The 27,530-nt window shown below is 44.2% G+C and overlaps 1 protein-coding gene across 1 annotated transcript in view; it reads left to right on the top strand.

Moving 5' to 3' along the window:
• Positions 1 to 899: 899 nt before the first annotated feature.
• LOC143770014 (uncharacterized) overlaps positions 900 to 27,530 on the top strand; it is a 59,244-nt gene continuing 32,613 nt past the window's right edge. The window contains exons 1-4 of the mRNA XM_077259166.1: positions 900 to 950; positions 17,143 to 17,164; positions 24,903 to 24,921; positions 26,309 to 26,380. Coding sequence (XP_077115281.1) covers positions 921 to 950; positions 17,143 to 17,164; positions 24,903 to 24,921; positions 26,309 to 26,380 — 143 coding nt within the window. The 5' untranslated portion in view covers positions 900 to 920. The remainder of the gene's footprint in view (positions 951 to 17,142; positions 17,165 to 24,902; positions 24,922 to 26,308; positions 26,381 to 27,530) is intronic.

The following is a 27,530-nucleotide window of genomic DNA, read 5'->3' on the forward strand; positions in this document are numbered from 1 at the left end:
AGCATCAGTGTCTACTGTCGCAAATGCTATTCTGAATGAAGGGGCAAAAATGCCTATGAATTTAGGTACAGGAAAGATATATATCTTGGTACCGTGTTAGCCAGTAGATAGAAAAATATTTAGAATTGAGAGTCCTCAGTGGTTGATACCTTTTAATGGCTAACTGAAAAGATGGTAACAAATTGCAAGCTTTCGAGACTACGCAGGTCTCTTCATCAGGTCTATGCCACTGAGGACTCTCAATTCTAAATATTTTGAATATTATGAATTTAGAATTGAGATGTTATAAAGTTCTGTATCCCTACACTTATGTCCATATAGTGTATATGTATAATAACAATATAAAAAATATTGGATTATAAGACTCTTCTTCGTATATGTGTTCATGTGTGTGTGTGTGTGGGGGGGGGGGGGGGGGCAGGGGTGTTGTTTTCTATAATTTGCTGTATCACATTATTTAAATACGTTTATAAATCTTCCAAAACTTTATTTTACATGATTATATTGAATCTTATTGGCTGCAGGGCACATTCAGTAGTGTTTTGACATCACAGGGTCGGCGCCATGGTCACCTCTGCCTGGACATTATGACATCATGAAGGATATATAAGCAGCCGCTCGCCCGGAACTCCTTTGAGGGTTATAGAAGGAGCTGAGAGTGAGTACATGTGCCTTATACTCCTGTCCTGGCCTTATTATTTCCCATTTCCTAGCTATATAACTTTCTGATCTCTTATGACAAGCTTCCCCTATTTCCCAATTCTCATGTTTCATACATTTTTAAATAGAAAACCTTATATTTGTTAGTTAGTTACAGCAATATTTACTTTTAATAAAATTGGCATTTGAGATTGGGCTATTTATAAGGAAACCTCTCTATTTGTTCTAATCAGGATTGTGCGATTATTTCTACTAGAAAAATGTCGAGCAAATATGAGAGACCGATCTATGTAAGTTCCAAATAAGAAAAGTCATGTAATTCAGAATAGTGACTGTAATGCTGTCTCTATACGTGTATATAATAATGAATTTCTGTTGTCCGATGTCCGTTCTTTATGCACAGGCAAAGCCTGGACCAATCAGATCGATATTATTACAACTATAGCAAAATCTTTAAGTGGTGAAAAAAAATTCAGAAATTCATAAAAGAACAAAAATTCACATGAGTGAATAGATTGGGTTAATTAATTTTATATTTTCATACAGTAGAGTGGACTTGTCTGAACACGTTGATACCATATGTGTATTTTTTTTCCCCTTTCTTTAATAATAACTGGAGGAAACGGGGTTGATTTAAATTTTTTTTCCCTTTAAAAAAAAACATTTTTCTTTACTTTCCGCTTTATGTAATAGTCCTCTTATGGGACTTGAATCCGCGATCGTCCAATCGGTTGTCCTGTACACAGCAATACAGCAGCATTGAGGTATATAGTGAAAATTCTTTTATGGCGCCCAACCACAGGCTGCACTTTACAGGAGAGATCACATAGTAAAAATAACTGTCTTTTATGGCGCCCAACCACAGGCTGGACTTTACTGGAGAGATCACATAACAGGCAGGCGGACATTTAGCTGGCCCCCAGCTGCCATAGCAGCCAATCGGCTCCCCGTGATCACGTCACACTTAAAGGGAACCTGTCATGTCCTTTTTCGCATGTGAACTGACCCCAGTGTATAGTTAGTTATGCAGTGTGCATCATTAACATGGCACTGTAATGATGTCCAAAAAGCACTTTATATAGTTAGACCGTACCTGCTCATTTAGTCAGTGGTGTGCTTCATTTTATTCAGTCATGGTTGTCACCGTCTACGCAATTTGAATGATGTTCCCAGGGTTGCGCTAATGTCACTCAAATCCACTTTGAAAAATCCCGCGCTTACACAGTTTATCGTAGAACAGCGGTTATGCAGTGTTGATCGTGCACTTGCGCATGCGCCATGACGAGCGGCTCCCTGCCCTTGCGCCCTAATATAACATAATGTGCACAAGCCGGTCACATCACCGGCACCGTGTACGCTTCTGGCTTCAGAGATGTGCACTGTGCATGACAGGAAGACCGGTTATGTGAAATCATGCCAACAGGGGTGTAATAACATGGAAAGATGGCTGAATAGTCTGGGGAACTAACGCCCCACAGACAAGTCAAAACCCTCATTAGTATAGGAAAAGCGGAGGTTATAAATGATTTTTTAAAGCATTTATTTAACCCCTTCCCAACATTGGAAGTATCCATACGTGTGGTTGGCTGGTACTTACTGACCTTTGACATGTGAATACGTAATGGCGGTCTCCTGAGCACAGCGGCTGTGAGCGCCCGATAGCTGATTCTGACAGCTGACACCCGGCACTCAGTATAGGAGCGGTGATCGCACCACTCCCAGCACTTTATCCCACTATACCCTATATTGATCACAGTATTTAGCAAGCAAGCAGAGGGAGACAGCCTCCTCTACTCTTTGATAGGCGCAGTGTTGCCATGGTGATTTGACGACATCAGGTCACCAGAGCTAGCAAACTAGCTACTTCAAGCTCAGAGCATGGTGCAGCAAGTTGGTCTGCAGAGTGTAGTGCTGACAGGAGCACGGCAAAGCTCCTGCATTCCTATGCTTTACAAGTGATCAGACTGGAAATAGTGAAAGTCCCATAATAAAACAAAGTAAAAAAAAGGGATTTTTTTGTAAAAAAAAAAAATATATATATCTAATATATAAAGCTGAATGTGTGTATGTGTGTATGTCCGGGATTGGCATCTGAACCGTCGCAGCTACAGCCACAAAATTTTGCACAGTCACACGTCTGGACCCCGAGAGCGTCATAGGCTATGTTGTGAGGTGAAATTTTAACCCCGCGCTTTCCAATTCACCAAACAATTTTGCCCCTATCTACATAATGGGGAAAAAATGAAAGGAAAAGTGTTGGAGGCAAATTAACAGCTGCCAGATGTGAACAAGGGGGACTTAAAGAATGAGAGTGATGGCGCCAAAGAGTATATACTGTACAGTTGCTAAGGTGGGGCCCCGACATGGGATAATCACCACACCACCACGGGGATATGAACACACACACAAAATGCGCCACACACTACCACGTGCTCGAACACATATACCACCCTCAGCGCACATTTCACCACACATACACCAACCTCGCCACATAAAAGTCAAAACACAAAAGTCGCCACTCATAACTCGCCACGCGCAAAACTCTCCACATGCAAAATTCGCCACACGTGCAAAACTCACCTCATGGAAAACTCACCACACGCAAAACTTGCACACGCGGAAAAATTGCCATATGCACAAAAGTTGCAACACATGCAAAAGTTGCCTCACACAAAACTTGCACATACTCAAAAGGCACCACACATAAAACTCGCCACGCGCAAAACTCGCCATGCGCAAAACTTGCTGCACACAACTTGCTACACTAACCTGTTACATGCAACTCGACACACAAAAAGTTGCTACACGCATGTCGCCACACAAAACTCATCTCACAAAAGTCGCTACATGTATGTCGCCACACGCAACTCAACACACACAACTTGACACACGAAACTCGCCCTAAAACACACACAAGTCTGGTATTATCCTTCAAAAATAAAAATCTGATTAATAAGCAGACAAACTACAAGAGCAACAAATGTACCATATAGGAATCCGGCAGCTGTCAGTCACATGATCAGTCTATTATGTGTATGTGTGAGCTAATATATACTGCCAGGGGGTGGGCTTACTGTTGGCTGGGGATTTATCAGGCTGCCAATTTAGCTTACAAATACTGAGGTAAAAATACTGACCAAATAACGTGTGAACGAGGTCTAATACAGGAGGAGATGACATACAGATATATACTATATACAGGAGGAGATGACACACAGGTATATACTATTTACAGGGGAGATGACACACAGGTATATACTATATACAGGAGGAGATGACACACAGATATATACTATATACAGGAGAGATGACACACAGGTATATACTATATAGAGGAGGAGATGACATACAGGTACATACTACATACAGGAGGAGATGACATACAGGTATATACTATATACAGGAGGAGATGACACACAGGTATTTACTATATACAGGAGCAGATTACCTACAGGTATATAGTATATACAGGAGGAGATGACACAGGTATATACTATTTACAGGGGAGATGACACACAGGTATATACTATATACAGGAGGAGATGACACACAGGTATATACTATATAGAGGAGGAGATGACATACAGGTACATACTTCATACAGGAGGAGATGACATACAGGTATATACTATATACAGGAGGAGATGAGACACAGGTATATACTATATACAGGAGCAAATTACCTACAGGTATAAAGTATATACAGGAGGAGAAGACATACAGGTATATGCTATGTATAGGAGGAGATGACATACAGGTATATACTATATACAGGAGGAGAGGACACACAGATATATACTATATATAGGTGAGATGACACACAGGTATATACTATATACAGGAGGAGATGACACACAGCAGGTATATACTATATACAGGGGAGATGACATACAGGTATATACTATATAGAGGAGGAGATGACATACAGGTGTATACTATATATAAGGGAGATGACAAACATGTATATACTGAGGTGAAAATGAGAGGTGTGAGGTGAAAATGAAAAGGTGTGAGTGCAAAATAAGAGGAGTGAGGGAAAATAGTGGAGTGATCGGAAAATGACAGATGTGAGGTCGAAATGACAAGTGTTAGGGGGGAATGAGAGGAGTGAGGGGGAAAATAAGAGGAGTGAGGGGGAAAATGATAGGTGTGAGGGAGAAAATGAGAGATGTGAGGGGGAAAATGAAAGATGTGATGGGGAAAATGAGAGGCGTGATGGGAAAATAAGAGAAGTGAGGTGCTATAACTAACCACAGATATTTACTATGCCCAGGCAACGCCGGGCTCTTCAGCTAGTATATATATATATATATATATATATATATATATATATATTGAACCCATAAATAAATATTCTTATTAAAAAAAAAAACCTAAATAAAAAGTACGTACATTTGCTATCAGCTCATCCGGTTCGACCCGACCTATAAAGCTGTCCCACTAGTTAACTTCTTTAGTGAACACCACGAAAGAAGCAAACAAAAAACAAACAAAAAAGAACAATGCGTTCTCATCATACTTGAGAACAAAAAGTGGAATAAGGCTATGTTCACACTTTGCGGTTTTTGCTGCGGATCCGCAGCGGATTTGCAGCTGCGGATCCGCAGCCGTTTTCCATGCAGGGTACAGTACAATGTTACCCTATGGAAAACAAAAACCGCTGTGCCCACTTTGCGTTTTTCCGCTTGAAAATCCGCGCTGATTTTCTGCGGAAAAAAAGAAGTAGCATGTCAATTCTTTCTGCGGATTCCGCAGCGGTTTTCCACCAGCACCAATAGGAAAGTGCAGTTGGAAACCCGCAGTGGAATCCGCAGTAAAAACCGCACAAAAAACCGCAGTGAAAACCACCGCGGTTTTGCACTGCGGGTTTTCCAAATCCGCAGCTGAAAAATCCGCAGCAAAAAAAGGACAGTGTGAACAAGCCCTAAAACGCGATCATAAAAATGAATGTAAATAAAAATGGTACTGCTAGAAACATTTCATCTTGTCCCGCAAAAAACAAGCCACCATACAGCACCATCAGCAGGCAAATGAAAAAAAAAGTTAGTTCTCAAAATAAAGCAATCCAAATATAATAATTTTTTTTATAAAATACTTTTTATTGTGTAAAAGCTCCAAAACATAAAAAACCCTGTATTTTTCAGACTATAATACGCAAAGATTTTTATGAGATGGGGGTCTGTCTTATTGTGCGAATTTAAGGTATCCTACCTGAGGGCTGGTGGTGGTTCAGCGGGGTCACAGGAGGCATGGTCCCTTCCTCAGGAAGATAGCGGCAGAAGTGGGGCAATGCTGCAGTCCTGGGATGCGATGATGCGGGTCCGATGTCGGCGGTAAGGCAGAGCACCGGAGCAGGGTCCCGTCCTCAGGATGCCAGTGGCAGAAATGTGTCCATGCTGTTGTCTGGTGTCCACGCTGCTGTCCGGTTTCCACGGCGAGCGCTTCACCAGTTTCCCAGTGGCCATCTTCCTGAAGCCGTGGGCCGCTGGAGGCTTCAGGAAAATGTCCGCCAGAGGCCGCGCATGCGCAGATTGAGATCTCAGCGGCCATTTTCCAGAAGCCGAGTGCTGACGAGATCTCAATCTGCACACGTGCGGCCGCCAGCGGCCATTTTCCTGAATCCTCCAGTGGCCCACGGCTTAAGGAAGATGGCCGCAGGGAAACTGGTGATGCGCTCGCCGTGGACACCGGGCCGCATGTGGACACATTTCTGCCACCGGCATCCTGTGGAAGGGCACACCTCTGCCGCCACCAACCCCCCGGTAAGCCTGCGTTCGCACCATAAGATGCACACCCCATTTTCCTCCCAAATTTTTTGGGAAAAAACTGCGTTTTATGGTGCGAATAATACGGTAAATGTGGAATCGCTGTAATCGTACTGACCCAAAGAAAAAAGCTGCCTTATTAATTTTACCACACGTGGAATGACATAAAAAATCCAATTCCTGAATTGCTGGTTTTTGTTCATTCTGCCTTCCAAAAATCTGAATAGAAGGCGATCAAAAAATGTCATGTGGCTAAAAATGGTACCAATGAAAACTTCAACTCTTCCCGCAAAAAAACAAGTCATCAAATGACTCTGTCGGCCGAAATATGGAAAAAGTATAGCTGTCATGTTATGCTGATACAAAAATTTGTTTTTGTAAAAAAAAGCGTCTTTTAGTGTGTAACAGCAGACAAAAATGAAAACCTGATATAAATCTGGTATCGCTGTAATCGCACCGAACTGAAGAAAAAAGTTGCCTAATCACTTATACCACACAAGGAATGGCGTAAAAATAAAGAAAACCAATTCTTCACATGCTGTTGATTTTTTCATTCTGCCTCCCAAAGGTAGCAGTAAGGCTTGGCGCTCGTTTATCCTGCGCTCTAAGCTGAGTGCTTACACCTGTGTTTCTGTGTAAATGTCTGAAATATGTGATTCAGACGGAACCTCTGATGGAAGATTCCCTATAATGAGGCAGATGGAGGCACTGTGGACTCTGTCTGGCATTTGATCTGATGGTGGCTGTCTTTTTAGGCATGCATAAAAACACTGTCCGCCACAGTCTTGTGCACTTTTGAAAAAAAAAAGACATCACTGAACATAGGTAACTCTGCTGCTTTATTATAGTGAATGGATCCCTCGGGGGTTTCATCTGAATCACATCACTCAGAGATTTAGATGGAAACCCCAAAGTAATTTCTCAGTGTAGAGCAGAGGAGAAATGTGATCCCAAACGTTGTGTAGGATGTTCCCAATAAAAGCTTTAACTAAAGTACTCCAGGAATTAAGTAGAGTCATTGATAGACCATTATTTTTAATCTTTAAAGTGTCCATAATAACAGGGTCTGTACCACAGGACTGGCGTATAGCAAATGTGGTGCCAATATTCAAAAAGGGGACAAAAACTGAACTCGGTAATTATAGGCCAGTAAGCTTAACCTCTACTGTGGATAAAATCCTGGAGGGCATTCTAAGGGATGCTATACTGGAGTATCTGAAGAGGAATAACCTCATGACCCAATATCAACATAGGTTTACTAGGGACCATTCCAGTCAGACTAATCTGATCAATTTCTATGAAGAGGTAAGCTTCGGACTGGACCAAGGGAACGCAGTGGACGTATTGTATATAGACTTTTCAAAAGCTTTTGATATGGTGCCACACAAAAGGTTGGTACATAAAATGAGAGTAATGGGGATAAGGGAAAATATGTGTAAGTGGATTAAGAGCTGGCTCAGGGATAGGAAACAAAGGGTGGTTATTAATGGAGCACACTCGGACTGGGTCGCGGTTAGCAGTGGGATACCACAGGAGTCAGTATTGGGTCCTTTTCTTTTTAACATATTTATTAATGACCTTGTAGGGGCATACAGAGCAGAATTTCAATATTTGCAGATGACACTAAACTCTGCAGGGTAATCAATACAGAGGAGGATAATTTTATATTACAGGATGATTTATGTAAACTAGAAGCTTAGGCTGATATTTATGAGCTTTAATGGGGATAAATGTAAGGTCATGCACTTGGGTAGAAGTAATAATATGTATAACTATGTGCTTAATTCTAAAGCTCTGGGCAAAACCGTCAATGAAAAAGACCTGGGAATATGGGTGGATGACAAACTCACATTTAGTGGCCAGTGTCAGGCAGCTGCTACAAAGGCAAATAAAATAATGGGATGCATTAAAAGAAGCATAGATGCTCATGAGGAGAACATAATTTTACCTCTATACAAGTCACTAGTTCGACCACACTTAGAATACTGTGCACAGTTCTGGTCTCCGGTGTATAAGAAAGACATAGCTGAACTGGAGCGGGTGCAGAGAAGAGCGACCAAGGTTATTAGAGGACTGGGGGGTCTGCAATACCAAGATAGGTTATTACACTTGGGGCTATTTAGTTTGGAAAAACGAAGGCTAAGGGGTGATCTTATTTTAATGTATAAGTATATGAGGGGACAGTACAAAGACCTTTCTGATGAACTTTTTAACCCCTTTACCCCCAAGGGTGGTTTGCACGTTAATGACCGGGACAATTTTTACAATTCTGACCACTGTGCCTTTATGAGGTTATAACTCTGGAACGCTTCAACGGATCCCGGTGATTCTGACAATGTTTTCTCATGACATATTTTACTTCATGATAGTGATAACATTTCTTTGATATTACCTGCGTTTATTTGTGAAAAAAATGGAAATTTGGCGAAAATTGTGAAAATTTCGCAATTTTCCAAATTTGAATTTTTATGCAATAAAATCACGGAGATATGTCACACAAAATACTTAATAAGTAACATTTCCCACATGTCTACTTTACATCAGCACAATTTTAGAACCAATTTTTTTTTTTGTTAGGGAGTTATAAGGGTTAAAAGTTGACCAGCAATTTCTCATTTTTACAACACCATTTTTTTTTAGGGACCACATCTCGTTTGAAGACATTTTGAGGGGTCTATATGATAGAAAATAACCAAATGTGACACCATTCTAAAAACTGCACCCCTCAAGGTGCTCAAAACCACATTTAAGAAGTTTATTAACCCTTCAAGTGTTTCACAGGAATTTTTGGAATGTTTAAATAAAAATGAACATTTAACTTTTTTTCACAATAAATTTCCTTCAGCTCCAATTTGTTTTATTTTACCAAGGGTAAATGGAGAAAATGGACCCGAAAAGTTGTTGTACAATTTGTCCTGAGTACGCCGATACCCTATATGTGGGGGTAAACCACTGTTTGGGCACATGGTAGAGCTCGGAAGCGAAGGAGCGCCATTTGACTTTTCAATGCAAAATTGACTGGAATTGAGATGGGACGCCATGTTGCGTTTGGAGAGCCCCTGATGTGCCTAAACATTGAAACCCCCCACAATTGACACCATTTTGGAAAGTAGACCCCCTAAGGAACTTATCTAGATGTGTGGTGAGCACTTTGACCCATTAAGTGATTCACAGAAGTTTATAATGCAGAGCCGTGAAAATAAAAATTATTTTTTTTTTCCACAAAAATTATTTTTTAGCCCCCAGTTTTGTATTTTTCCAAGGGTAACAGGACAAATTGGACAACAACTTTTGGGGTCTCATTTCAACTGAGTACGCTGATACCCCATATGTGGGGGGGAACCACCGTTTGAGCGCATGGCAGAGCTCGGAAGGGAAGGAGCGTCATTTGGAATGCAGACTCAGATGGATTGGTCTGCAGGCGTCACATTGCGTTTGCAGAGCCCCTAATGTACCTAAACAGTAGAAACCCCCCACAAGTGACCCCATATTGGAAACTAGACCCCCCAAGGAACTTATCTAGATGTGTTGTGAGAACTTTCAACCCCCAAGTATTTCACTACAGTTTATAACGCAGAGCCGTGAAAATAAAAAATCCTTTTTTTTCCACAAAAATTATTTATTAGCCCCCGGTTTTGTATTTTTCTAAGGGTAACAGGAGAAATTGGACCCGAAAAGTTGTTGTCCAGTGTGTCCTGAGTATGCTGATACCCCATATGTTGGGGTAAACCCCTGTTTGGGTGCATGGGAGAGCTCGGAAGGGAAGGAGCACTGTTTTACTTTTTCAACGCAGAATTGGCTGGAATTGAGATCGGACGCCATGACGCGTTTGGAGAGCCCCTGATGTGCCTAAACAGTGAAAACCCCCCAATTACAACTGAAACCCTAATCCAAACACATCCCTAACCCTAATCCCAAAGGTAACCCTAACCACACCCCTAACCCTGACACACCCCTAACTCTAATCCCAACCCTAATCCCAACCGTAAATGTAATCCAAACCCTAACTTTAGCCCCAACCCTAACCCTAGCTTTAGCCCCAACCCTAACTGTAGCCTTAACCCTAGCCCTAACCCTACCCCTAACCCTACCCCTAACCCTAGCCCTAACCCTAGCCCTAACCGTAGCCCTAACCCTAGCCCTAACCCTAACCCTAGCCCTAACCCTAGCCCTAACCCTAACCCTAATGGGAAAATGGAAATAAATACATTTTTTTAATTTTTAAATTTTTCGCTAACTAAGGGGGTGATGAAAGGGGTTTGATTTACTTTTATAGCGAGTTTTTTAGTGAATTTTTATGATTGCCAGCCGTCACACACTGAAAGACGCTTTTTATTGCAAAAAATATTTTTTGCGTTACCACATTTTGAGAGCTATAATTTTTCCATATTTTGGTCCACATAGTCATGTGAGGTCTTGTTTTTTGCGGGACAAGTTGACATTTTTATTTGTAACATTTTCGGGCACGTGACATTTTTTGATCGCTTTTTATTCCAATTTTTGTGAGGCAGAATGACCAAAAACCAGCTATTCATGAATTTCTTTTGGGGGAGGCGTTTATACTGTTCCGCGTTTGGTAAAATGGATAAAGCAGTTTTATTCTTCGGGTCGGACGTGGTGATACTAAAAATGTGTACTTTTATTTTATTTTTTTTATTTAGATAATGAAATGTATTTATAGGAACAATATATATATATATATATATATATATATATATTTTTTTTTTACACATGCGAAATTGTTTTTTTTTACACTATAACATTGCCCCAGGGGGGCATCATGTTATAGTGTAAGATTGCCGATCTGACACTTTGATGTACACTGTGTCAGATCGGCGATCTGAGGTGCGCAGATTCAGGCTTCCCGGCGCCTGCTCTGAGCAGGCGCAGTGAAGCCACCTCCCTGCAGGACCCAGATGCCGCGGCCATCTTGGATCCGGGCCTGCTGCAGGGAGGAGGAGGTAAGAGACCCTCGTAGCAAAGCGATTACATCGTGTTGCTCCGGGGCTCTCAGGGAAGCCTGCAGGGAGCCCCCTCCCTGCACGATGCTTCCCTATACCGCCGCAACACTGCGATCATGTTTGATCGCAGTGTGCCAGGGGTTAATGTGCCGGGGGCGGTCCGTGACCACTCCTGGCACATAGTGCCGGATGTCAGCTGCGATAGTCAGCTGACACCCGGCCGCGATCGGCCGAGCTCCCCCCGTGAATGCGGCCGATCACGCTGGACGTACTATCCCGTCGGTGGTCATACGGGCCCACCCCACCTCGACGGGATAGTACGATGTCAGAAAGGGGTTAATCATAGACCTGAGACAGGGACAAAGGGGTGTCCTCTACGTTTGGAGGAAAGAAGGTTTAAGCATAATAACAGATGCAGATTCTTTACTGTACGAGCAGTGAGACTATGGAACTCTCTGCCGTATGATGTTGTAATGAGTGATTCAATACTTAAATTTGAGAGGGGACTGGATACCTTTCTTGAAAAGTATAATGTTACAGGGTATATACACTAGATTCCTTGATAGGGCGTTGATCCAGGGAACTAGTCTGATTGCCGTATGTGGAGTCGGGAAGGAATTTTTTTCCCCAATGTGGAGCTTACTTTGTGCCACATGGGGCTTTTTTGCCTTCCTCTAGATCAACATGTTAGGGCATGTTAGGTTAGGCTATGGGTTGAACTAGATGGACTTAAAGCCTTCCTTCAACCTTAATAACTATGTTACTATGTAAATCCACCAAAAAAGTCCTCACTTAGGTCTGTCATCTGTCAATGGATATATAGAGGACTTCCACGTTACTGGTAGCACAAAGGCTCTGGAAAAGTGAAATGGCTCCTGTCTGAACCCCAAAAGAAATTCAGCAAATTCTCTGCTCCCAAATTCAAACACCCTTCTGAGCCCAAGTGTGCCTAAACCACATTTAGCGTCCACCTGTTTGGCATTTGTGTAGCAATGAGAGCCAGTCAAATTTACGGATGCGTGTCTCCAAAAGCATAATGTACTGGTCACTACAATGTACTGGGCATTACAATGGCAGTTTGCAATTTTCACTCAGCAACATCCACTGCTGCTTGTTTCTGGAAAATACCCATAGAGTCAAAATCGTGACTACATCTGTAGATAAATTCCCAAAGGGCTATAATTTCCAAAATGGGGTCACTTGAGGGCGGATTCTGCTTGTCTAGCACGTAGGGGCTCTGTATATGGAGTCCATAAACTATTCTAGGAAAATCTGAGATCCAGGAGGCAAATAGCCATCCGTCTCTCCCGAGTCTCGCCATGTGGCTAAGGAGTACCGTACAGCCATATGTAGGGTAATTCTACATTCAGCAGAAATTGTAGGACAAATTGTGGTGCCATTTTTACCCATTTCCCAGTGTGAAAATGTAAAATCAGGGTCCAAAACAAAATTTTGATGGTAAAAATGTAATTATTTGTTTCTTCACTGTCCAATGGTATAAAATTCTGTGACCCACCTGTGGTGTCAATATGATCACTGCACCCCTAGATGAATTCGTTGAGAGGTGTAGTCTGTAAAATGGGGTCACTTATGGGGATTCTTATTTTCTAGCACCGCATGGGCTCTGCCAATGTGAAATGGCACCCTCAAACCATTCTTGCAAAATCTAAACTCCAATATGGCGCTTCTTCCCCTCTGAGCTGTGCACTATGCCTCAAAAGCAGTTTTCGACCACATATGAGGTATCGGTGTACTCAGGAGAAATTGCACAACACATTTTGTGTTCCATTTTTTCCTGTTACCCTTGTATAAAAAACAAAATTTGGAACTAAAATAACATTTTTGTGGGAAAAATTTCATTTGCTTTATTTTCACAGCTCTATGTTATAAACTTTTGTAAAGTACCTGGGGGTTCAAGATGCTGAGCACACAACCAGAAAACTTCTCTGAGGGGTCTAGTTTCCACTGTTTAGACACCTCAGGGGCTCTCCAAGCGCGACATTGCATCTGCTAATTATTCCAGCAAATTTTGTATTCAAAAAGTCAAATGGCATTCCTTACCTTATGAGCCCTGCCATCCGCCTAAGTAGTGGCTTTCCCCCACATATGGGGTATCGGCATGCTCAGAAGAAATTGCACAACAAATGTTGCAGTCCATTTGGGTGTGAAGTAACATTTTTGGGGAAAAAGTTACCGTAAATGTTCATTTTTTCCTTCCGCATTCTAAAAATTCCTGTGAAGCACTTGAAGGGTTAATAAACTTCTTGAATGTGGTTTTGAGCACCTTGAGGGGTGCAGTTTTTAGAATGTTGTCAATTTTGTGTATTTTCTGTCATATAGACCCCTCAAAGTCATTTTAAATGTGATGTGGTCCCTAAAAAAATGGTTTTGTAAATTTTGTTGCAAAAAAAGGAGAAATCGCTGGTCAACTTTTAGGCTATGTGCACACGTTCAGGGATTTTCTTGTTTTTTGCGTTTTTTTTGCAGTTAAAACCGCGAAAAAACGCATACATTAAGCATGCTATTATTAGAATGCATTCCGCATTTTTTGTGCACATACTTCGTTTTTTTCTGCGGTGGAATCGCATTCCGGAAAAAAACGCAGCATGTTCATTCTTTGTGTGGAATCGCAGGGATTCCGCACACATAGGAATGCATTGATCCGCTTACTTCCCGCATGGAGCTATGCCCACCATGTGGGAAGTAAGCGGCTCATGTGCGGTTGATACCCAGAGTGGAGGAGAGGAGACTCTCGTCCAGGCCCTGGGAGCCATATAATTGTTAAAAAAAAGAATTAAAAAAAAAAATCATGATATTCTCACCTTCCGGCGTCCCCGGCAGTCTTCCCGCTCCTTGCGATGCTCGCGTTCCCAATAATGCCTCGCGGCAATGACCTGTGATGACGTAGCGGTCTCGCGAGGCCACTACGTCATCTGGGGTCATTGCCGCGAGGCATTATTGGGAACACGAGCATTGCGAGGAGCGGGAAGACTGCCGGGTACGCTGGAAGGTGAGAATATCATGATTTTAACTTTTTTATTATTTTTAACATTCTGTCTTTTTACTATTGATGCTGCATAGGCAGCATCAATAGTAAAAAGTTGGTCAAACTTATCAAACACTATGTTTGACAAGTGTGACCAACCTGTCAATCAGTTTTCCAAGCGATGCTACAGATCGCTTGGAAAACGCTAGTATTCTGCAAGCTAATTATGCTTGCAAAACGCTAGTGTTCAGCGTGAATACACATGCCAATTCCGCATGCGATATACCTGCGGCAGGAGTTGCGGAATTGCCGCGGAAATTTCCGCGGCAATTCTGCAATGTGTGCACTTAGCCTTAATTGTTATAACTTCCTAACAAAAAATGATGGTTAAAAAATTGTGCTAATATAAAGTAGACATGTGTGGAAATATTATTTATTAACTATTTTGTATGAGATAACTCTCTGATTTAAGGGCATAAAAATTAAAAGTTTGAATATTGCAAAATGTTCACAATTTTTGCGAAATTCAATTTTTTTTCACAAATAAACCCAAGTCATATCGGAGACATTTTACCACTATCATGAAGTACAATATGTGACAAAAAATAATCTCAGAATCAGGCCTGTTTCACACGTCAGTGGCTCCGGTACGTGTAGTGACAGTTTTCTCAAATGAATGGGTCTATGCAGGTGTCAGCGTGTTTTGACGGACCGTGTGTCCGTGTGCAAAACATGCAGACATGTCCGTTTTTACCCGGACACACGGCCCACCAAACTTCCCGCACACGTGCACACAGAGAACAATGTACACTGTCCTCCTTGCGCATGGACGGCCGCGGGGAAAGCAAGGCTACTGTAAGCCGCTGTTCCCCTGTGTGTGGCGCTGAAGCCAGCTGTCATCCATTGTACCCTGCTTCATGTTATTCTGGTAGAGATGTTACACTGTAGATCCTGTCTACACTCACATATCTGTCTACACAATGAGCCGCCATGTATTGGGCACCAGTCATGTATCATATTTTACAGCACAAAGATTCCACAACACAGGGATTATTATTTATCTTGTTAAAGTGAACCTGTCTATAAATGCTACTGCACAGTTGCCTCTGCCGCCACCATTTTACTAGAGAAAGAAATAATTAGGCTCCATCAAGAGCCAATCTATCGGAACTTGATCCATGCCTGCGAGCCGGGGATAATGAATGAAAGAAAAAAAACGACGTGGGGTCCCCCTATATTTTACAACCGACCCAGCAAAACTCACAGGTGTGGGCTGCTATTCACAGGCCTAAAAAAAGCAGCTCGCAGCTGCCCAGAAAGGGCGCATCTATTAGATGTTCCAATTCTGGAGCTTTGCCTGATTCTTCCCACTGCCCTGATGCAGTGGGTTATGTGGTAATGAGGGGTTAATGTCACCTTCCTATTATAAGATGACATTAATCCGGCTTAGTAATGGAGAGGTGTCAATAAGACACCTATCCATTACTAATTCTACAGTTGTTAAAGGGTTAATCAAACACACCACACAGTAAGAAAAAAGTATTTTAATGAAATAAAACAATACTCACACTTTTTCCATCTTTATTCTTCTGCCATTCCAAACGAAGCCATCGTTCTCCTGTAAAAAATGTCAAAATAATAAACCAACAATATACCCATACCTATCCGCCATACAGTCAAGTCCCACACAGAAATCCATATCTGGGGCATTTACATTTTACAACCGGGAGCGCTGCTAATGCGACCTCTCTCGGCTGTAAACGATTGGGGAATGAATGAAATGATTGGAGAGGAGCTTCGGTGACTAGCGGTGACGTCACCAAAGCTGCGCCCCGTGGCGGCATGAACTCAAATGATTTTCCCACGCTGAAAAGTTCATTTGAGCAGGGGAGGACGGATGACAGCCGGCTTCAGCACCACAAGCAGGGGACAGCCGTCCGTGTGGTCCTGATGCGGCACACGGACACGGATATCTCTGGTACCAGTTTTTCTGGTACTGGAAATATCAGAACATGTGAAACCAGCCTCTGTGGAATCCGTTGAAGCTTTCTAGAGTTATTACCTCATAAATTGACAATGGTCAAATTGTAAAATTTGGCCTGGTCATGAAGATGAAATCAGGCTTGTGAGCTGAAGGGGTTAACTGAATTATGTTATACAGGGCTAGTCAGGCATAGAGTTTAATCACACATAGCTCAGTGCTGCTGGCTTGGAGGGCATGGGGGACCTGACAAGTTCCATTTAAAGCAGATGTAGCAATGCAGCTATGGCAGTTTGCCCCATTTTTAAACACAAATAAATATGTATATAATGGACACAGCTCCAGAGAGTCATAATACACAACTAATGTATAAATATATGCCACATATCTTAGACTTGAAAAAGTGGACAATAAAGTCAGATGCCGCCCTGAGTTGTCAGTAGATGCTGCCCTGAGTTGTCAGCAGATGCCGCCCTGAGTTGTCAGCAGATGCCGCCCTGAGTTGTCAGCAGATGCCGCCCTGAGTTGTCAGCAGATGCTGCCCTGAATTGTCAGCAGATGCTGGGTCACATACCAGGCATGCTGTTTATTGACTGTATGAATGCTGTGTGGGGCACGGACTGGTGCGCTGCTCGTGGATTAGTATTACTAAATCTATCTTGTGCGATAATGTAACAGCCCATTCACTATCCTGTGTAATGGAAGCCTATGAGTATGTGATGTACAGGACAATGAAAGAAGCTGGAATATTTCATAGACTTTTTACAATTCTCTGTTTTACTTTTACAGCCTACAGTGATTAACATCCCATGTAAGTATTCACATTCTCTCAAGCATTTATAGCGTTTATACCTCGTCGTGTCCCCCAGCGCCCTGCTCCGGTCTGTGCAGTGCGGGGACAGAGGCTTTCCACAGCAGGCGCGATCTAGTGACGTAATGGCGTCTGCTGAGCTGAACCTCAACACAGGGACAGGCTGCATGGTCATACTTCCCAACTTTTGAAGAAGGCAAAGAGGGGCAAAGGTAGCGTCGCGGGCAGTGCGTCGCCGCAAATTTTAGGCCACACCCGGACCACACCCATTTCACAACTAGTCACACCCATGTTCACGCCGCAACCACACCCATTTAGCACTGCTGATCTCACTGTTTTATAAACAATAATTATAAACAGAAAAAAATATGGCCACACAGTGCTCCATACTTTATAATGGCCACACAGTGCTCCATACTGTATAATGACCACACAGTGCTCCATACTGTATAATGGCCACACATAGTGCTCCATACTGTATAATGGCCACACAGTGCTCCATACTGTATAATGACCACACATAGTGCTCCATACTGTATAGTGGCCACACAGTGCTCCATACTGTATAATGGCCACACATAGTGCTCCATACTGTATAATGGCCACACATAGTGCTCCATACAGTATAATGGCCACACATTGCTCCATACTGTATAATGGCCACACATAGTGCTCCATACTGTATAATGGCCACACAGTGCTCCATACTGTATAATGGCCACACACAGTGCTCTGTTGTGAATTTACCTTTTGGCTCCCTCTAGTGGTTACTAGTGATTTTACTCTGGGTATGTCATTCATCCCTTGTATGCTCACCTGGGTCGTTAGGTCAGGGGTGTTGCTATATAAGCTCCCTGGACCTTCAGTTCAATGCCTGGCAACGTTGTAATCAGAGCTAATCTGTTGTGCTCTTGTCTTCTGATCCTGGTTCCTGCTAAATTAAGCTAAGTCTGCTTTCTTGCTTTTTGCTATTTGTTTTTGTTTGCATTTTTGTCCAGCTTGTACATAATCTGTATTCTAACCTTGCTGGAAGCTCTAGGGAGGCTGGAGTTCTCCCCCCGGGCCGTTAGACGGTTCGGGGGTTCTTGTATCTCCAGTGTGGAATTTTGTTAGGGTTTTTGTTGACCATATAAGTTATCTTACTACATTCTGCTATTAGTAAGTGGGCCTCTCTTTGCTAAACCTAGTTCATCTCTGTGTTTGTCATTTCCTCTTACCTCACCGTTATTATTTGTGGGGGGCTTGTATCCGACTTTTGGGGTCTATTCTCTGGAGGCAAGAGAGGTCTTTGTTTTCCTCTTCTAGGGGTAGTTAGTCCTCCGGCTGGCGCGAGACATCTAGCGACCAACGTAGGCATGTTCCCCGGCTACTTCTAGTGTTGGCGTTAGGAGTAGTTATATGGTCAACCCAGTTACCACTGCCCTATGAGCTGGATTTTTGTACGTCGCAGACTTACTTGTTCCTCTGAGACCCTCGCCATTGGGGTCATAACAGTTTGCCAGGTCCATATTAAATGTTAAATGCATTGCAGAAGCGGGATTATAAGAAAGAAAGTTCTGAGTTTTTTTTTCTCTCTCTCATTTTTTTTTTTTCTTTTCCCCTTTACCCCTGAGTGGCTTGTGTTTGCTGCAGACATGAATGTCCAGACCTTGATTACAAGTGTGGATCAGCTTGCGGCTCGTGTGCAGGGCATACAAGAGTATGTTATCAGAAATCCTGTGTCAGAACCTAAGATACCGATTCCTGAACCGTTTTCCGGAGACCGATTTAAATTTAGAAATTTCAGGAATAATTGTAAATTGTTTTTGTCCCTGAAACCCTGTTCATCTGGAGACTCCGCTCAGCAAGTAAAAATTGTTATTTCTTTTTTACGGGGCGACCCTCAGGATTGGGCTTTCTCGCTGGCGCCAGGAGATCCGGCATTGGCTGACATTGATGCGTTTTTTCTGGCGCTTGGTTTGCTTTATGAGGAACCCAATCTTGAGATTCAGGCAGAAAAAGCCTTGCTGGCGATGTCTCAGGGCCAGGACGAGGCTGAAGTGTATTGCCAAAAATTTCGGAAATGGTCCGTGCTGACCCAGTGGAACGAGTGTGCATTGGCTGCAAATTTTAGAAATGGCCTTTCTGAAGCCATTAAGAATGTGATGGTGGGTTTTCCCATTCCCACAGGTCTGAATGATTCTATGGCCCTGGCTATTCAAATCGACCGGCGGTTGCGGGAGCGCAAGACCGCAAATTCCCTCATGGTGTTGTCTGAACAGGCACCTGATTTAATGCAATGTGATAGAATCCTGACTAGAAATGAGCGGAAAATTCATAGACGCCAGAATGGCTTGTGTTACTACTGTGGTGATTCTACACATGTTATCTCAGCATGCTCTAAACGTCTTACTAAGGTTGTTAGTCCGGTCGCCATTGGTAATTTGCAACCTAAGTTTATTCTATCTGTAACTTTGATTTGCTCACTGTCATCGTATCCTGTCATGGCGTTTGTGGACTCAGGTGCTGCCCTGAGCCTTATGGATCTGTCATTTGCCAAGCGCTGCGGATTTGTTCTTGAGCCATTGGAAAATCCTATCCCTCTTAGGGGTATTGATTCTACGCCATTGGCAAAAAATAAACCGCAGTTTTGGACACAGGTTACCATGTGCATGACTCCCGAACATCGGGAGGTAATACGTTTTCTTGTTCTGCATAAAATGCATGATTTGGTTGTTTTGGGTTTGCCATGGTTACAGACCCATAATCCAGTCTTGGACTGGAAGGCTATGTCAGTGTCAAGTTGGGGCTGCCATGGAATTCATGGAGATTCCCTGCCCTTGTCTATTGCTTCTTCTACGCCTTCGGAAGTTCCGGCGTATTTGTCTGATTATCAGGATGTCTTCAGCGAGTCTAAGTCCAGTGCACTGCCTCCTCATAGGGAATGTGACTGTGCAATAGATTTGATTCCTGGCAGTAAGTTTCCTAAGGGGAGACTGTTTAATCTGTCGGTACCTGAACATACCGCGATGCGTTCATATATCAAGGAGTCTCTTGAGAAGGGGCATATCCGTCCTTCTTCTTCCCCTCTTGGTGCGGGATTCTTTTTTGTGGCCAAAAAGGACGGATCTTTGAGGCCTTGTATTGACTATCGGCTTTTAAATAAGATCACTGTCAAATTTCAGTATCCTTTGCCGCTGTTGTCAGATTTGTTTGCCCGGATTAAAGGTGCCAAGTGGTTCACCAAGATAGACCTTCGTGGTGCGTACAACCTTGTGCGCATTAGGCAGGGCGATGAATGGAAAACCGCATTCAATACGCCCGAAGGTCATTTTGAGTACTTGGTGATGCCATTTGGGCTCTCTAATGCCCCTTCAGTTTTTCAGTCCTTCATGCATGACATTTTCCGGAAGTATCTGGATAAATTTTTGATTGTTTATCTGGATGATATTCTGTTTTTTTCTGATGATTGGGACTCGCATGTGGAGCAGGTCAGGATGGTTTTTGAGATTCTGCGTGAAAATTCTTTGTTTGTAAAAGGCTCAAAGTGTCTCTTTGGTGTACAGAAGGTTCCCTTTTTGGGGTTCATTTTTTCCCCTTCTTCTGTGGAGATGGATCCAGTCAAGGTCCGAGCTATTCATGATTGGACTCAACCCTCGTCAGTTAAGAGTCTTCAGAAGTTCTTGGGTTTTGCTAACTTCTACCGTCGTTTTATCGCAAATTTCTCTAGCGTTGTTAAACCGCTGACGGATATGACCAAGAAAGGCTCTGATGTAGCTAACTGGGCTCCTGCTGCCGTGGAGGCTTTCCAGGAGTTGAAACGCCGATTTACTTCGGCGCCTGTTTTGTGCCAGCCTGACGTCTCACTTCCCATTCAGGTTGAGGTGGATGCTTCGGAGATTGGGGCAGGGGCCGTTTTGTCGCAGAGAGGCCCTGGTTGCTCTACTATGAGGCCTTGTGCCTTTTTCTCTAGGAAGTTTTCGCCGGCAGAGCGAAATTATGATGTGGGCAATCGGGAGTTGTTGGCCATGAAGTGGGCATTTGAGGAGTGGCGTCATTGGCTCGAGGGTGCTAAGCATCGTGTGGTGGTCTTGACTGATCACAAAAATCTGATGTATCTCGAGTCTGCTAAACGCCTGAATCCTAGACAGGCCCGCTGGTCATTGTTTTTCTCCCGTTTTGACTTTGTGGTCTCGTATTTACCAGGTTCTAAGAATGTGAAGGCCGATGCTCTGTCTAGGAGCTTTGTGCCTGATGCTCCTGGAGTCGCTGAACCTGTGGGTATTCTTAAGGAAGGAGTTATCGTGTCTGCTATTTCTCCAGATCTGCGACGTGTGTTGCAGAGATTTCAGGCTGGTAGGCCTGACTCTTGTCCACCTGACAGATTGTTTGTGCCTGCTAGATGGACCAGCAGAGTCATTTCCGAGGTTCATTCCTCGGTGTTGGCAGGGCACCCGGGAATTTTTGGCACCAGAGATCTGGTGGCCAGGTCCTTTTGGTGGCCTTCCTTGTCAAGGGATGTGCGGTCATTTGTGCAGTCCTGTGGTACTTGTGCCCGAGCTAAGCCTTGTTGCTCTCGTGCCAGCGGGTTGCTCTTGCCCTTGCCTGTCCCGAAGAGACCTTGGACACACATCTCTATGGATTTCATTTCGGATCTTCCGGTGTCTCAGGGCATGTCTGTCATCTGGGTGATATGTGATCGTTTCTCCAAGATGGTCCATCTGGTTCCTTTGCCTAAGCTGCCTTCCTCTTCTGATCTGGTTCCTGTGTTCTTCCAGAACGTGGTTCGTTTGCACGGCATTCCTGAGAATATTGTGTCGGACAGAGGATCCCAGTTTGTTTCCAGGTTCTGGCGATCCTTTTGTGGTAGGATGGGCATTGATTTGTCGTTTTCGCCCGCTTTCCATCCCCAGACTAACGGACAAACGGAGCGAACTAATCAGACTCTGGAGGCTTATTTGAGGTGTTTTGTCTCTTCTGATCAGGATGATTGGGTGACCTTCTTGCCGTTGGCTGAATTTGCCCTTAATAATCGGGCTAGTTCCGCCACCTTGGTTTCGCCATTTTTCTGCAACTCTGGTTTCCATCCTCGTTTTTCCTCGGGACATGTGGAGCCTTCTGACTGTCCTGGGGTGGATTCCGTGGTGGATAGGTTGCAGCGGATCTGGAGTCATGTGGTGGACAACTTGAAGTTGTCACAGGAGAAGGCTCAGCGTTTTGCCAACCGCCGCCGCGGTGTGGGTCCCCGACTTCGCGTTGGGGATTTGGTATGGCTGTCTTCTCGATTTGTTCCTATGAAGGTCTCCTCTCCCAAATTTAAGCCTCGCTTCATTGGTCCTTACAAGATATTGGAAATCATTAATCCTGTATCCTTTCGCCTGGATCTTCCGGTGTCGTTTGCCATTCACAACGTATTTCATAGGTCCTTGTTGCGGCGGTACGTTGTGCCTGTGGTTCCTTCTGCTGAGCCTCCTGCTCCGGTTGCCGATTTAGTTCGTGCCTTTCACGCCGCTCATCCTGATCGCCCTGGTGGTCTTGGTGAGGGTTCGGTGACCCCTCACTAAGGGGGGGGTACTGTTGTGAATTTACCTTTTGGCTCCCTCTAGTGGTTACTAGTGATTTTACTCTGGGTATGTCATTCATCCCTTGTATGCTCACCTGGGTCGTTAGGTCAGGGGTGTTGCTATATAAGCTCCCTGGACCTTCAGTTCAATGCCTGGCAACGTTGTAATCAGAGCTAATCTGTTGTGCTCTTGTCTTCTGATCCTGGTTCCTGCTAAATTAAGCTAAGTCTGCTTTCTTGCTTTTTGCTATTTGTTTTTGTTTGCATTTTTGTCCAGCTTGTACATAATCTGTATTCTAACCTTGCTGGAAGCTCTAGGGAGGCTGGAGTTCTCCCCCCGGGCCGTTAGACGGTTCGGGGGTTCTTGTATCTCCAGTGTGGAATTTTGTTAGGGTTTTTGTTGACCATATAAGTTATCTTACTACATTCTGCTATTAGTAAGTGGGCCTCTCTTTGCTAAACCTAGTTCATCTCTGTGTTTGTCATTTCCTCTTACCTCACCGTTATTATTTGTGGGGGGCTTGTATCCGACTTTTGGGGTCTATTCTCTGGAGGCAAGAGAGGTCTTTGTTTTCCTCTTCTAGGGGTAGTTAGTCCTCCGGCTGGCGCGAGACATCTAGCGACCAACGTAGGCATGTTCCCCGGCTACTTCTAGTGTTGGCGTTAGGAGTAGTTATATGGTCAACCCAGTTACCACTGCCCTATGAGCTGGATTTTTGTACGTCGCAGACTTACTTGTTCCTCTGAGACCCTCGCCATTGGGGTCATAACAGTGCTCCATACTGTATAATGGCCACACATAGTGCTCCATACTGTATAACGGCCACACATGATGCTCTATACTGTATAATGGCCACACATAGTGCTCCATACTGTATAATGGCCACACAGTGCTCCATACTGTATAATGGCCACACATGATGCTCAATAATGTATAATGGTCACACACGATGCTCCATACTGTATAATGGCCCCACATGATGCTCCATACTGTATAATGGACCTACATGATGCTCAATACTGTATAATGGCAACACATGACGATGCCAGTGTACAGTCGGGGATGTAGATGAGTCTTAGCAGCTCTGCTTACAATGCAGGCAAAGATTTCACCACCTGTCGCTGTCCACACTGCTGCCTTTACAGATCCTGCACATTTCAATGTAGCCCAGCTCTGCAAACTCTGCATGCATTCAGACAACACCACTATCTACTGGCTCCACTCCATAACTGCTGTAGTATAGAAAGGATGCATATATATATACTGTGCCTATGACTAACAGGCTGCACTGGATTGCTCTAACTGTTGCCACTACTCCTGGGTATAATGTCTTGTACTGTAAGCACAGCAGAGCAGGGCCAGATACATGTATGTGTGCACGCATACACGCACACGCACACACACACACGCACCTCAGAATGTCCTCTCTCCCTCTCTGAACCACTGCAGAAGAAGAAACGGAGGGGGCATGGCCTAATACAAGGGGGTGTGTCAACTGCTTCTCCTGTGCGGGAGAAGCAGAGTCCCGTGCGGGACTGCGGGGCACAGCCTCAAAATCGGGACAGTCCCACAGTATGAGGGATGGTTGGGAACAATGTGAATGGTGGAACAAGAAGCCAATGGTAAAATTATGATGACGGTTTGGGGTGATGGGGGAACAGAGCCAGCACTCCCCAGAACTCACGGCCGTGTGGTCCCCCGCTATTGGTGTAACACCCCTGCACTCCAGTAGTGACTGTACAGCTGAAACCTGGATGCCAGATCAGATTCTATTGTAAGGAAGTCTCTGTACAATCACATGTGTTTCTGTACCAGATGTGCTCTCAGTATTTTTCACTGGCCCTCATATTCTATGGAGCTAGTAACATGTCAGCTGTGGAGCAAATTGTGGATCACACTCACTCACTCACTCACCCACTGACTGACTACTAGGAGAAACTTGGGAAATTTCCATCAGCTTTATTTTTTTGCATACAAGAGAAATGGATGACTTACTGATGGTAAAAATGGACAAATGGACTAAAAAAAAAATGAATATCGGAAGCAGCGCACTAATGAAAATTAGTTTGGTTTTGTGCAGATGAGAAAAAAAATGACATGTGAATACGGCCTAAAAATAAGTTGTCCGGTGCAACTGAGGGTTTGTTATTAACTATTTCAATAAATCTAATTGTAAACTGTTGTGTCTTTTTTAGTTGAAGGTCTATATCGCAGGTAAGAGTCTTTCTTCTCATTGTACAGTGTGTGGTGCGCAAGTGCGGCGCCCCAGTGTCCTGGTCGTCGCAGTAGTGTCGCTTTCCTCCCCGGGGAGAGTGATGCTACATTTGGAGGCAAGGAAGGATAACTGCATCCAGGTATCACAAACATGCAACACATTCCATACTCCAGGCCACCAGGGGGAGCTTCTGATCCTTTTTACTAGGTGACTCCCCATATATATATAACTGGTAGTCTGTAGGGAAAGTTAGTCAGTCCTTCAGGGAAGCTGTTTCTGGACGGGGGAGAGGGTTCACAGAGCTGTGCATGCCCACAGAGCTGCAGCTCCCAGAAAGAGACATTTGAAGACCGAATTGTTTGCAGCGAGCATGCAGGAGAGGAAGCACATGAGAGGATATCAGAAGGGGACCAGCCCCAAGCAGGCTGCCTCCTTCTGAGGCGCAGAGACCGGTAGCTGGAACACCGAGGTTGTAAGGACCTCTATGGCTTACATCAGAGACCGGCAGGACAGCTGAACTCTACGTTACCTGTCCGACCTAACACCCAGGAGGCACGGTGACAACCTTAGAAGCTGGGGCGTGCTAGAGTCCCTATAAACCGCCTCAAGTCACCAGTCATACGGGTATGTCCTATCCAATCCGGGTTACAGAGAGAGAGATAACATCTGTGAGGACCTTATGAGAAGCTTAGCAGTAAGGGAATACGCCACCACGGCGCTAGAGAAAAGGCTTTTATTCTCCACCTGGACAAGGGGACTCTGGACTTGCCTCCAAACCGGCCGGACTCTGCCTGCCCTGTGGTCTGGTGCCCTGGACTGTGGATGCCGGAGTCTTCAGTAAAGGTAAAGAGACTGCAACCCTGTGTCCTCGTTCTTCTCTGCGCCACTCACCATTCACCATCTACATACTGGGAAGCCCTGGGGATATACTTCACCTGTGAGAAGTTATACTATCTAGCTGCCATAACATCACCCCAGAGGACCCCTTACTTATCACCCTGACCGAATACCACAGGTGGCGTCATGAACAATAGACTTTATCCCTTTAAAGACCTTTCCCTTTTATACGGACATCCCAGGGCCACGGACCGGGTCAGCCACTGTGACATCCCCCTGTGAACACAGGACCCGGTACCGAGTACCCCACTGCCCTGACGGGGTGCTCCACATGCGCCACCTCGGCTCCATCCTACAGGGGCATCTCAGGGATGGAGGGTCCGGTGTATGCTTCTCCAGCAATCAGCAGCTTGTTCCCTATACTGTGGATTGGGGATAAATAAGTGGGAACATCTATTTTAATAGTTCACATCAATTACTAGTGTTACCATAACTTGTAGTTAAACCCTTACCTAATTTATACATTGATGTGTTTTCCTTGTACTATAGGACAGACTTCACAGGATTATATAAAATAATAACACAGAAGAGCAAAGATATTGAAAAGAAGATCACCATTCTGTAAGTGATGAAAATGTAATAAATCTAATATAAAGCAATCTTATGGATTCCATTAAGATAGAGATGTTTCCTTATCTCTGACGACTAATTCATGTTATTCTGGTAGAGATGTTACACTGTAGATCCTGTCTGCACTCACATATCTGTCTACACACAGAGCCGCCATGTATTGGGCACCAGTCATGTATCATATTTTACAGCACAAAGATTCCACAACACAGGGATTATTATTTATTTTGTTTAAGTGAACCTGTCTATAGATGCTACTGCACAGTTGCCTCTGCCGCCACCATTTTACTAGAGAAAGAAATAATTAGGCTCCATCAAGAGCCAATCTATCGGAACTTGATCCATGCCTGCGAGCCGGGGAGAATGAATGAAAGAAAAAAAATGACGTGGGGTCCCCCTATATTTTACAACCAACCCGGCAAAAGTCACAGGTGCAGGCTGCTATTCTCAGGTTGGTAAGGCGCCTTGGATATGGCCCCCCCCAGCCTAAAAACAGCAGCCCCAGAAAAGGGGCATCTAGATGTTCCAATTCTGGAGCTTTGCCCAGTTCTTCCCACTTGCCCTGTAGTGGTGGCAAGTGGGGGTAATGAGGGGTTAATGTCACCTTCCTATTGTACGGTGACATTAAGCCAGCTTAGTAATGGAGAGGTGTCAATAATCAACCCGCACCTGTGAGTTTTGCCGGGTTGGTTGTAAAATATAGGGGGACCCCATGTCATTTTCTTCTTTCATCATTGTCCCCTGCTCGCCGGCAGAGCAGGGGACAATGAATGACAGCCGGCTTCAGCACCAAACGCAGGGGACAGTGGCTTACAGTAGCGCTGCTTCCCCCGTGGCCGGCCGTGCGCAGGACAGTGTACACTGTTCTCCGTGTGCATGTGCAGCGCCCCAGAGTCCTGGTCGTTGCAGTACTGTGGCTCCGCCGCTAAGGGGGGCTATGGTACGTCTGATGGCACTGAAGGAGTTCATCTGACCAGGTATCACATACACCAATACATTTCACAGTCGGGCCTCCAGGGGGAGCTAAGGGTGCTATTTATTAGGCCACTCCTCACCACTGTGGGTAAACTGGGGGTCAGGCAGGAAGTTAGTGGAGAATGCTGACTGGGTTGGAACCAGGCAACACCTTGTGGCAGAGGGT

Source organism: Ranitomeya variabilis, chromosome 4 (assembly GCF_051348905.1).
Source record: "Ranitomeya variabilis isolate aRanVar5 chromosome 4, aRanVar5.hap1, whole genome shotgun sequence".
In the NCBI taxonomy this organism is placed as follows: domain Eukaryota; kingdom Metazoa; phylum Chordata; class Amphibia; order Anura; family Dendrobatidae; genus Ranitomeya; species Ranitomeya variabilis.